The 12,675-nt window shown below is 47.4% G+C and overlaps 1 protein-coding gene across 2 annotated transcripts; it reads right to left on the reverse strand.

Annotated features, from left to right (window-relative positions):
• Positions 1-264: 264 nt before the first annotated feature.
• On the reverse strand, positions 265-11,411 carry VMA12 (vacuolar ATPase assembly factor VMA12). Of its 2 annotated transcripts, none has more exons than XM_078612026.1 (7): positions 11,091-11,411; positions 9,919-10,287; positions 8,508-8,581; positions 8,014-8,103; positions 7,264-7,306; positions 6,206-6,318; positions 265-2,756 (listed from the first exon to the last, which is right to left on the reverse strand). In XM_078612026.1, the coding sequence occupies exons 2-7, from the start codon at positions 10,091-10,093 to the stop codon at positions 2,661-2,663; spliced, it is 591 nt and encodes a 196-aa protein (XP_078468152.1). In that variant the 5' UTR covers positions 10,094-10,287; positions 11,091-11,411; the 3' UTR covers positions 265-2,660. The 2 variants fall into 2 exon arrangements, with proteins under 2 accessions (XP_078468152.1, XP_078468153.1); XM_078612027.1 differs by lacking the exon at positions 11,091-11,411 and adding an exon at positions 10,753-10,839.
• Positions 11,412-12,675: the final 1,264 nt, after the last annotated feature.

Here is a 12,675-nt window from a genome sequence, read left to right on the forward strand (position 1 = left end):
GGGTCTGGGTGGGGAGGGGCTGGGTGGGGGGTGGGAGGGGTGGGGCTGGGTGGGGAGGGGCTGGTCACCCCGTGGTGCCCTTATAAACTCAACGTTTAACCTCCTCACGCCGGCTTGTGCCCGCCCTCACAGTCGGCCATATTTGCGGAATACACCACGCCGCCGTTAACCCTGGCCATTGACCGAGCAACCCAACGTTCCTACCAGCTCCTTCCGCAGGAATGTGTTTGGGGTCAGTATTTAAGGACATCAGTCACAGACATGCAGAATCGTAGCAGTAATTATATTGCCTTTCGTGTAACTGTAAGTACAAGCAACGAATCATAAAGAAGTAACGCAATGCTTAATAATTACGAGACTTTTACAGCGATTTTTAAACCTTTGAAATGAAATCCTGTCAACTGCTGAATTTGTTAACAGAAAACAATCACTGGATGCACAAGCTGATGCTTTATGTGTTACTTACTTCACCAACACGCACATATCTTGCATGCACTCGTTAAACAGATGAACAATACATGTTGGCATATGGGGGAATCGTTTTACACAGCCCGTTCACACGTGAAAGTGTTACAGAGGCTACCAGGGAGGCATGCCAACACTGGCTTCTCAGTCCTCTCAGACCCCACAGCATCTATATCAATCGACACGTCTCGATGTGAGACCATTTCATTGTCTCCATTTGAGTCCGAATCTCTACAGTAGGGGTGGCCAGCCTGTAACAACATACCAAGAGACAAAAAGTACCCGTGAGTTCTGCCAAGAAATAAGTGTGTATATATATTATACAACTTTAATTGATTATTCTTTGCTACTGTGAGAGTATGTCCTACGTTATGACCCTTCGATAGAGCCGTGTGTGGTGGATTAAATAGCAACGGAGATGCCGCTTGGCCACCGCTGATCCGTATCAATCTATAGGTCTCTGTGCGCGGGCATCTGATTGTGTTTCTCCGTTTGAGTCTGAATCTCTTATGGCGTATATGCATCTCTATTTTCAATCTACAAGCCTTACGATGTCTATACGATTTTGTGGGTCTCTAACCAACTGTTCGACGTCACTACGACCAAGGCAGGCTGAACGTGTGGTTTTTGTGGTCGTGTAGAAGCAGACTGCGGAGAACTCGGCTGAATGTTGTGGTCGTAGCTACTGTCGGTGGTCGCGGTTGCCGGAGCTTGTGCGGGATTCATTTAATTGCAGCATGGTTTGACAGTCCGGGCAACTGCAGGCCTTAATCGATGTCTGGACAAAAGTACAGCATTTACCGTCTGCAATGATAATCAAATATAATGACGTAATCCACTCCAGTGATGTGGATGGCCTGTCTAACCACTGACAGTGAGTATGTCCAGGTGGACAGCAGACTACAATGGTCAGCCTAGATGCTGGCCTGCAGCATCGGTTGGCTACGTATGGTGTGAAAGAAGTTCAACATACAGACATACGTAAATCAGGGTAAGGTGTCCTTTATCCAGCTCATCACATATGTATTTTGTCCTGCTCAACATTCATGAAGGGAACAATTAAATACTTATTCTACACAATTCTCCAAACTTGGACACACCAACCGGCCAACACAGGTCTCATGAGTGGACAAGCTCGCACTTAACATTTCGTGTGAAAAACTATTCAGCAAAAAATGTACAGCTGCGGTTTGCTTAAGACAACGTTATCATTGCACGGCTGCAATTGCATGATCACTCTTAGGCATGCAATGGGTAATCGATTTAAAATGGATTCTTATGCTCACAATACATGCATTGCACGCGTATGAAAATGATTATAGTTACGGAAAATCTATTAAAAAAATAAGTTTTTTGCCAATGGTATGAAAGACATGGACAAACAAAACAATGAAAAACAATGTGATTGACTCTTGAAACTATGAACCCAAATCGTGACAAATCAACAAATCGTGACAGGGTTTGGCAGCCCAGTAGTGTGACGTTGTTTAAACGGGAAGCATACACAACATAGTCCACTTGAAAGAACAAATGCTAAAATGTTCAACGATGATCAGAATGCGTAACGATACGACCTGCTGTTGCCTATCACACATTCTGGTCTCGCTCTCACCTCCTCCGGTGTATTGGGGAAAGGCTGAGCACACCCATCGCTTAATTGTGTCAATTTTAGCATTTTGTACCGCTCCCCTCCCACTGTTAAATGTTTTGACTTGATTACAAGAATTTGGAAATGGGGAGGTTGTGGGGAGGAGATGGGCGTTTGAGGTATCACCCCCCTCCCCCCCCCGGGATAGACAGGAGTTAACCACTGCTGTGCAGGACTTATACTGACGGAATAAATACAAATTTATAATTTGGAAATGGAGCTGAGCATGCAGTGGGGAGAGAAGCAGGGGGGCGGCGGCGGGGTGCTCAGTTCCCTGCAGCGACTCCCCCCCCACCCCCCGCCCGATGGTACCACAGGGGCAGAGGTCGCCAACGGGTTTTGATTCCTTACCCGTACCTGTACCCGGCCGCACCAGGGTCGCAAACGGCTACCCGTACCCGTACCCGGCTGGGTACGGGTAGCCGGGTATCGGGTAGGGTACGGGTATCGGGTACCCGGTTGCGACCTCTGCACAGGGGTGGTGTGGTAATTGGTTGTTGAATCATTACGCGGCCCAGTGGAGCGTGTGTGGCCGTTGTGTGCGGGGCTACAGGTTTCCCATCTCCCCCTCCACAGTCTTCACGAGCGCGTAGAGCTCTGCCAGTCCCACGACGGAGGCGGCGATCACTCCTGCGAGCACACGCTGCCGGAAGCAAACACAGGCCGAGCGTTACGAGCATTTCAGAGGAACAACACAGATATTCGCGTGGCTCAGAGGGAGTTACAGAGCGCTGAGTTGACGCCGCTAAGTTCAGCAGGGGGCGGTGTGTGCACGTGTTTTTGTCACTGCTATCTATCGCAAGGCCCTCCACACAGCACTGCGAACATCATCCAACAAGAGTGAATGCGCAGAGCGGCGTGGTTTTCTTTGTGCCGGGTATGGTAAAATCGACGCACAGTGAATGTGCATCGCAATGACAGATCATTATTAGCCTTCATCTATCCACTGCTGGATGAAGCGTCCCCATGCTGACTGTCATGCACATAAAGACACATGATCACTCCTTCTGTGGTGGTCATATTTTGCATGCAATTCCAGCCTCATTCAAGTATACATCACGACAATCAAGTTTCCATCACTACAACCAAGAAATGTGAAATGTAACCAGTGTTCACACACTGCGCATTTTTTCTTTAACGCCGTTTTTCCGCTATAATGCGAGTCTAGCGTGTGACGGACTACTTTTAAGAGCAGCACGAGTGTTGGCAGCGTTGTTCAGCGATGCTGGGAGCTGGAACTGTAGTACTGATGAGCGCGCTGTGATACACCGGCGTGCCTTCCTCTACCTCGAGCATCTTTGTGTGCGTCGCGTCATCTCGCCCCCTTATTTTTTCTCTCGCCGTATCTCTCACTCTCGGGCACACTTTATATTCAAATAAATGACTGTCACACATAGTGTGTTTATAAAAATACTGTATACGCAACACATTACAGTAAACCTACGCGCGAGTTCTGGATTCACGGGTGACTAAATGTATAGCAAGTCCCGATTCGCGACCCGCCTGGCTCCGGTATTGGCTAGTGTACGTGGTGCCACACTTCCGACACCGGGGGAGGTGCGCGCAGAATGTTGTGACATTTGAAACGGTGTGCGAAGGTTAGGCACGCCCCTTCGTATGCCCGCGTTGTCCTCAGTCTCGCAGTAATTCCGCTTTGAACTCGCCATTATTTTTACTTTATACGGACTTACAGTCGACTCGTTTATACATGTTGGTATAAACTTGCCGACTGCGCGATTTGTTAAAAAGAACGCGAATGCAATCGGGGAAAGTGTTGCGGCTCACGCTCCCCCAGAGTGCTAAAATGATAACAACTATGCAACGTTGTTATTAAACAGCTGCATCTCCAGAGGAGTCATCCTCCTGATTTCCTCACCATCAGCACCACCTCAGTCATCGTCAAATCACCATCAAAGGTAATCAACAAAAAAGATTGTTCTCTATAACGTAATTATTTTAGCCATTGTTGTTAAACATTTACCATCTCCCCCCAATGTTCACTCGTACCAGGAATGTAACCCCATTTTTCCCCCACTGGAACAAGGTTTTTGCATTCGAGAATTATGCATTTGCGAGTGTTTTGTCAAGAATGTAGATCCTCGAGAACATAGAGGGGGTTTCCTGTGTCACGAAACCGCCTTGGACTAAGGCGCCATATGCATCGAACTAAGATATCACACGACGTTATGTTCACCATCACAAAACAATTTGTGCTTGTATTGTGAGCACGGCAAAACACTGCACAGTGGTTTCATTCGGTATAAACAGGTTGTACCGACAGGACGTGCTGTTTGTAAATAAACGCCTCGTTAAAAGAGATAAGCCGAGTATTTTACAGGGTATTTTACACAATGGAAACCATCCATTAAGAGATTTAGTGTACACACGCACTGCAACAACCAGAGGTGGGACAAAGTCATTGTTATGCAAGTCCAAGTCGAGTCGCAAGTCATCAAATTCATGACTCGAGTCTGACTCGAGTCCAAGTCACATGACTCGAGTCCACATCTCATAGGTGGGACAAAGTCATTGTTATGCAAGTCCAAGTCGAGTCGCAAGTCATCAAATTCATGACTCGAGTCTGACTCGAGTCCAAGTCACATGACTCGAGTCCACACCTCTGGCAACAACCATTGATAAGCATTTGTGATATCGCGTTAAATAAATTAAGATCACTTCCAACACTCCTGACAATGACACAAAATAGTTGTCAATGCTTTTATCAACCAATGCCTCTTCCATGCCGTCTCGGTCTTGGCGGTAGTTTAACCAAATTTCACTGCTCTGATCATTGCCGATTCGTCATGTGAAAGGGCTCATGACCAGTTAGTAGTCATGGTCGGGAATCGAACTCAGGCCGCAGGGTTCAGAGTGCAATTTGCTACCTGTGTAAAAGTAATGTTTGCATATGAAAGGTAATGGCAAATGTACAGTCTTTCCAATTCTAGATTTGAAGCCTTCGTGACTGCAAGGATTCATACTCTTAGGTTTTTTCGGTAAAGTCACGTAGGTAAAAAATAATAAAATGAAAATAAATCAATTAAATCACAACGTTTCGGAGGCAACACAAGCTTCCTTCATCAGGTGTAAAAAAGGGCACAGCAAATGAACTGTAACTTACATATATCATATCATCTAAAAGCCCTTTTGTCATTTCACTGCTGGTTGAGGCTGTCCGGCTGTGTGGGTTACCGTTCTTCATCATGCTGGTCAGTGTGGATATCACTCACCGCTTATGTTAGCGGCGGTAGGGAATTCAAATAAAGTAATTTGTAGCATTGTACGTTAGTCACTGTGCCACCTTAAGACACCATTTAATAATTATAAATGATTCTCAATGGCACAAATATATGCATGTATCATGAGCATAAAATATAATGTATTAATTCATCGCATACCAGAAATAAACAATAATGTAATTTGTTTATCCAAGAAAGCCTCCCTGAACCTCAAGATTCTTTTCAGGAGGGCTCTGCTTTTGAGAGATTTGGCCAATTAATATTTTAAGAAATGTGTTCAACATGTGTATGTGTGTGTAATTATCAGGAATGTGATAGATTTGAATGCAAATAGAGATTCAATTCGGTTTCAACACTTTTTTTTGTATTTGCCAAATCCGCTAAACAGGTAACTGAGTCTGCGCAGGATTTGCCAGTGGCGTGGGTCACACGTAGCCCGACTGAGCACCAAGCGGCAGCACTTCGCGCCAATTAAGGCACAAAATGTCAGGATATCGGTGAGGTGAGCACTGTGTGTAATACACATTTCAAATGCACTGGAATACAGTAAAACCTTGGATTGCGAGTAACTTGGTCTGCGAGTGTGTTGCAAGACGAGCAACATTTTAAAATAAATATTAATTTGATAAACGAGCGAGGTCTTGCAATACGAGTAGTACGTGTATACGCTTTGTCTGCCGAGTGTCACGTGATCACAACTGATATACCAGTGCTTTGATATACGAGTGCTTTGGATTACAAACAAGTTTCCGGAACGAATTATGCTCGCAATCCAAGGTTTTACTGTACTGTTGTGTGGTACATAATGTCATGTAATGTGTATTTCATCATCCCACCCTATCCCTGCACTTACAGAGGTGGTGTTGGGAAGCACGTACTGACTGGCCAGGTAGACGCACACGTACGCTGCCACCACCGTAATCAGGAAATTGAACATGGTCACGACCATCGCCTTCACGGACTTCACTGTGGATAACAAAACAAGCAGCAACTCCATATGACTCATTACACCGGATGTGGCAGCAAAAATAACTTTAAAAACAAAAGTGCCTTCTGCTCACGTACATAAAACTTGTCTCCCTGCTCGAACAAGCATTGCTCATCTACTTTGGCAGCCCTAAGGCAGCAGTGGAGATTTAACCTAGATTTGAAGTTTTCATGACTGCAAGGATCCATACTCTTTGGTTCTTTCGGTAAAGTAACGTAGATGAAAAATAATAATAAAAATAATAAAATGAAAATAACTAAATGAAATCACGATGTTTCGGAGGCAACACAAGCTTCCGTCATCAGGTGGAACAGCCACAGCAAAATTACTGTAGTGAGTAGAGAGAGCTATTTGCATCCCTCCTCCCTGGCTCCTCCCCCCTCTTACCCTGTATAATCGCTTGTCACAAATACCTGATGACGGAAGCTTGTGTTTAATTTAGTTATTTTCATTTTATAATTTTTATTATTATTATTTTTTCATCTACGTGACTTTACCGAAAGAACCAAAGAGTAGAGATGTAACCTGCTCATCGCGGAGGTAGGTTTCTTCAGAAGACAACTACAGTACTGTTGACTTCCCGCACAATGGCACTCATGTTAACTACCCCCCAACACACACACCGACTGGCGTGGTGAAGTATGGTCTAACGACATGACTGGCACGGCATGGGGAGGTCTTCATTCTGCAGTGGATTGATAAAGGGCTGCAAGAAGAGAATCCTCACCCCTGGTTTAAATAGACTTTCAAATTCAAGTCAGGAAATGAGATGTTTACATCGTGACATCGCGTCAGTATAAATACTATATTTTAATATTTTAATTATTGATCGTTTTCGGAAAGAGTTTCGGTTTGGTGATCTCGTTAATCCAACCAACTTGGAATTTCGCTCGCAAAACACAGACTGTGAAGAGAAATCTTACTTTCCTTTCCTATGTCTTCGATGGAGCCGTACTGATTCAGTCGCTGCAAAGTAAAATAAAGATAATCGATTGCATTAATTCAGCTTTCAAGAAGTCACTGTTTGCCAATTACAAATACAAACATTTTCGAAGGCGGAAATTGCGCAGTGGATTGCTTATAATGATGATATGCCAATCAGATATGTTGGCTCTTATCATGTTCTTCTGCACCTTGCTGTTTGTTACCTGCATTTACAATTTTTTAAATGTTGATAAAAATCCTTAAAATATATTTAATTACAGCTTAAACATGACAAATATTTATTTAAACATGTACAAATAATATAAATAATATTGAACTATATTTTCACCCCCCCCCCCCACCGTTCTCCCCTAACCTCCCTTCCGTTTAATCTCCCGCTCCCAATCATTAGCCCCTACCGCTGTAGGATACAGCACCAGAACCCGGTGAACTCTAACCGGCCCGCGCTACGGGGAGAATCGCCAAGACGGCACGGCTTCCGCCCACATATTTTCCACACGCCAATTTGTATAACATCGGTTGTGTTTGTGTTGCATGTTCAATAAAAACATTTTTGTTTCATTGTTTTTGTTGTGGTAAGCACGCAAAGCTCGGTACAACGCGATAAGAATATCAAAATAACCTATCGCTGCCTTTCGTGGAAGCCCTTGCACCCACAGTGGCGTGGGCAAGCACAACTTGCCTCTCACCTCTACCGTTGTACACAAACGCACGCACAGCACACGAACCTTGCAGTCCACGTTCCGGACCATGCGCCTGTATTCCGCATTGTCCTGTTGAGCTTTAAGCTTCTCCAGCCGTGCCACCAGCTCTGGATTCTACACGGTACCGCACGCAGTCAAGAAGAAAAAAGTCAACAAAGATAGCTTGGCAACTCAGGGGGGCTAGTACCACTTCAGAACAACTGGTCCAGCACCTATGAGGCTCTGTGTTCTAAATTTGGATTTCAGCCACCTATAATTATACCTAATTATTTTGTGATACTGCGTTGGCAGTGGTGCAAAACCAAAAACGCAACACATTTGTCAATAACGATGCCTTAAAAGGAAGAATATAATAGGCGACGTTTTGAGTAGTGTCCCTTCTGATGTCCGATAAAGGGCCACTCGGCAGTGGCCCTTTTTTGCAATGTTATATTCGGATGCCATGTAAATGGAACCTTATATGTACCTTATATTATTTCCTTAATTAATGCCCATGACAATCAGTTCACCTTACTTACCCTGGCAGGTTTCTCAGGTTCAGGAAAATAAAGCTCACTTCCTTCCAGGAGTTCATGCAGATAGAGCGGCTCCTCTGTAAATGACAAATCAACATTTATCAAAAACGTATTCCGATATTTTTCAAACAAGGGTTAAATTTGGTTAAAGAGTCCCCCTGTTAAAATGAGCATTGGGTGGTGTTCATCTCTGTTAGGGGACCTGAGCCAGTGATAAAAAAAACTACATTCTCTTGGTGGAGGACAGTATGGCAAAATGACGACAAATCTATTGTAGCCTGTATGACCACGAAAGATCAAATCACACCAGTTACCAACCACATATTGCCTATGCACTTAAAAATCTACGTTGAAAAGAATTTCTTTAGAACTGCTCTTTGTGTTTAGGCTGTTGTCCTGCCCCCGCACCTCCGATTGGCATGGTTCGCTATGTACGGTGTGTAAGAAGTGCCAGATACAAAGATTAAAATATTGTTGGCTCAATGTTGGACATCAACACATCACAATGGTTTACAGCAACGTATTAGTTGTGCAAGAGCCAAGCCTGTATTACCACCAGTCACCTCTAGGTAACACTTGGGTGTTTTTCCCCCATTTAACTACATTTTTCCAATATTGTCATTCACCATAACTTGGTTTCCCACTGAAAGTACGAATTATTCCACTCTTACCCTTGTTTCTCATTCACTGCATCTTAAATATGCAGACATTTCAAAAAGGTTATGAATATGTAAACAAGTCCTGGTCAAAAGACCAGACCGACTTGACCTCCTCTTCCATGCTGGCCAAACGTTTTGGAAGAGGTGGGCATACCCACACTTTACCCCACCACACGCAATATTACTAATCGACTGTGGAAGTAACCCAATTATGCTGTTGGGTAGACAAATGGTTTAAGAAAAGTTGCCCATTGTTTTCAACTGGGGATCGAACAGACCACCTCTGGATTGCAGGTGCAGTGTGCTAATCATTACACTATTATAGCCCTGAACAGACTGTCGGGACAACGTGCTATTAGCGAGCACCTATGAAGACCATTAACACCACGGCAGATACATCCACACTAAGTATTTATTGTTGGGTGTAAACAAAAAAAACCGGGCGAATAGGAAAACCCACTTGCGCGTGGACCCAACAATACTTGCATCCCACTGGGATGTTTGCACACAGCGTTGGTGTACGGTGATTTTTCTGCAATATTTTGCTGTCTTTTCTTGGATTTTCTGTTTGCACTTAGTCACATATTCACTTTAAGATGTTTTCTTGTTCATGTTTTTGTTTGTTGCGGTTGCACCCGATTCAAGAGCCGAATGGCTCACACAGGGCTATACCAAATAAATGAAACTGAAAAACATCCAAACAGCACCACACATTTTTATAAACGAATTTAGCAACGCGACGAGCAGGTCCCTACGTTGGCTCCTTGAAGCCCCGTGGAGGTGACGTAACGTGGAGAAGGGAACAGCCCCGTCCTGCTCCCGCAGCGCCGCCTCCAGCTCCGCTCTCAGCTCTCCCGCCAGGGACTCGTCCCTCAGGGCCGACGAGAACGCCTCGCGAACGCGCGCGGTCATCGTCACAGCAGTTGCCATCCTGACCCCGGGGGGGGGGTGGGGGTGGCGATGGGAGGAGGCGGGCGGAGGAGTCGATGGAGGCGGCGGGGTTGCTAGGCGAGGCAGGCGCGCACTGAGGCCTTCTCTGGCCCCCAAGCGATCTCAGGCCTCCCCCACGGGAGCTCGGAACTTTTCTCGTCTGTAGGTCCCAGAACAGGACTGCTTCTCCCTGTCTGCAAGGTTAAAGAGAACGTGACTCTTAAAGCTATCGCTCAAGCAGAATAATTATCACTCATGTGCCCGAATATACAACAGAATGCAATGCGAACGTGTGTTTGTGTGTGTATACTGGAAATAATCTCAGGGTACGCGCCGTACGAAGAGGTCGATCAGAACGCGACGTTTCTATCGGTAGGTGTCGAGGTCTCGGCAAAATGAAACATCTGGACCGAGGTCCCCCCCCAAGTTCCAAGTGACTCCGACCCGTAGCTCTGTGCCTCTCTGCTTCAGCGCGTTCACCACCACCACCCTGACCCACGCCGATCATCCGACACGAACGAGCTTCTACATCAACCATTGCGCTGCGACTATTACAACAACAACACGCACGAATAATAATTGTTGTCGTTTTTGTTGTCATCTCCCCCTCCTCCTCCCCACGGTCGATAACACGAAAGAAGCCCGCGGACCCCACTCACGGTGGTCTCCTCTCTCTCTCTCGTAGGGAAGAGGAACGAACGCAGAGCGGCGTGCCGAGTAGTGGGGGGGGGCAGAGAGCGGGGGGGGGGGGCAGCAGCAGCAGCGGGGGGGGGGGGCAGGAGCGGGGGGGGGCAGCAGCAAGGGGGGCAGCGGGGGGGGGCAGCAGCGGGGGTGGGAGGAGCAGCGGGGGGGGGGGGGGCAGCAGCGGGGGTGGGAGGAGCAGCGGGGGGGGGGCAGCAGCGGGGGGGGGGGGGGCAGCAGCGGGGGTGGGAGCAGCAGCGGGGGGGGGGGGGGGCAGCAGCAGGGGGGGGGGCAGCCCGCAGAGGTCGCCTCTCACCCAGCGTCACGCAAAGGTCACGGGCCTCCTCCGCCTCGTCGCCCCCACAGATTCACCTCCACCACCACCGTCAACCACCTCCACCACCACCACCGGCAATAATGAGATTGCGTAAAGGTAACGACGATCGACGACTTAAGATGCTGGTGATTATTATGATGACTGTGGTAGTAGTATTCGTATTTTAAATGTGCGTATGCGTGTTTAAAGCGCGACGTGGATGTTGTCATCGATGTGCGACGCCGCGGCTGGCGGGCGGCGTTGACGATTTCCTGCTGCTGGCTTCCATCACCTCCGGGGTGGGAGGAGGAGGAACAACAACAACAGAGAGAGGGGGCGGGGTGATTGAGGGTGGTGATAGGGGTGGTGGTTGGGGAGTGGTGGTTGGGGGGGGGTTGAGGGTGGGGGGTTTGGGGTGGTGGGAGGGATGGTGGTATGGGGGGGGGTGGGGGTTTGGGGTGGTGGTTGGGGGGGTGGGCTGTGGTAGGGGGTGGTGGTAGGGTGGTGGTTGGGAGGGGGGGTTGGGGGTGGTGGGAGGGGGGGGTGGTAGGGGTGGTTGGGGGGGGTTGGTGATGGAGGGTGGTTGTAGGGGGGGTTGGGGGTGGTGGTAGGGGGGGGGTAGGGGGGGTGGTAGGGGTGGTTGGGGGGGGTTGGTGATGGGGGGTGGTTGTAGGGGGGGTTGGGGGTGGTGGTAGGGGTGGTTGTAGGGGGGGGGGTGGGAATGATGGTTGTGGGGGTCACCACGAGTTTTGTCCAAGAATTTCAAAGTCGCTTATCCATCCACTTTGACGCTCGCCAAATGAACGTGACGCCCGAAATCGGCGTTGTTTTTATTGTTGTTGTTTTGAATCGCGTGGCAGCGTTTCCAGTTTGATAACGAAGCAAAACAACTACATCACGTGCGAATCGGGTGACGTCTCGAGAAAACATCGCGCCACGTTATTTTCAGCCGAGCTTCATACGCCACCAAAACTAAAATATTGAAAAAATACATATCTCTTGATTTAGGGGCCGTCCATAAATGACGTCAAGCACCGGGGGGGGGGGGGGGTCAGACATTTGTGACGATGTGTGACGAGAGGGGGGGGGGTGAGAATTGTGACGTCACATCAAAACGCGCAACTTCAAATAAATATAGACAACACGTTCTACCTAATTAAATAGACTTTGAAATAAATGTTTTCTCCTACAACATCAGAGTGCAGCGCCACATTAAATACGCACTACAATTACAATAGTTTAAAGCGACTTTAAGCATGTTTTATTTGGGGGGGGGGGGGGGCAGAACTTTGTGACGTCATATTTGAGAGGGGGGGGTCTGACTTTTTGTGACGCCGTGTGACAATGGGGGCGGGGTCAAAAATCGTGTGACGTCATTTATGGACGGCCCCTTATATGTTTTAAAAAAATTCACCCGCAAAAAAAAGGGACAACAACATTAAATCCATTGTCAACCAACGCACCAACTCCTATAGCCCCCCCCCCCCCATAACAAAAACCTCTAGCCTGGCATGTCAACCCAACAGTCTCAGAATGTGGTCATCACCCCGCCTCATGATTGGTCTACGCGGCGAATGCACGCGCG

This window comes from Lampetra planeri, chromosome 37 (assembly GCF_965212315.1).
Source record: "Lampetra planeri chromosome 37, kcLamPlan1.2.h2, whole genome shotgun sequence".
Classification (NCBI taxonomy): domain Eukaryota; kingdom Metazoa; phylum Chordata; class Hyperoartia; order Petromyzontiformes; family Petromyzontidae; genus Lampetra; species Lampetra planeri.

Coding starts and splice junctions, on each gene's coding strand:
- VMA12 (XM_078612026.1), bottom strand. CDS start 10,093: ATGGCAACTGCTGTGACGATGACCGCGCGCGTTCGCGAGGCGTTCTCG. Junction 8,104..8,507: donor AACCTGAGAAACCTGCCAGG/GTAAGTAAGGTG, acceptor GGTACCGTGTAG/AATCCAGAGCTGGTGGCACG. Junction 6,319..7,263: donor CGAAGACATAGGAAAGGAAA/GTAAGATTTCTC, acceptor TGTTATCCACAG/TGAAGTCCGTGAAGGCGATG.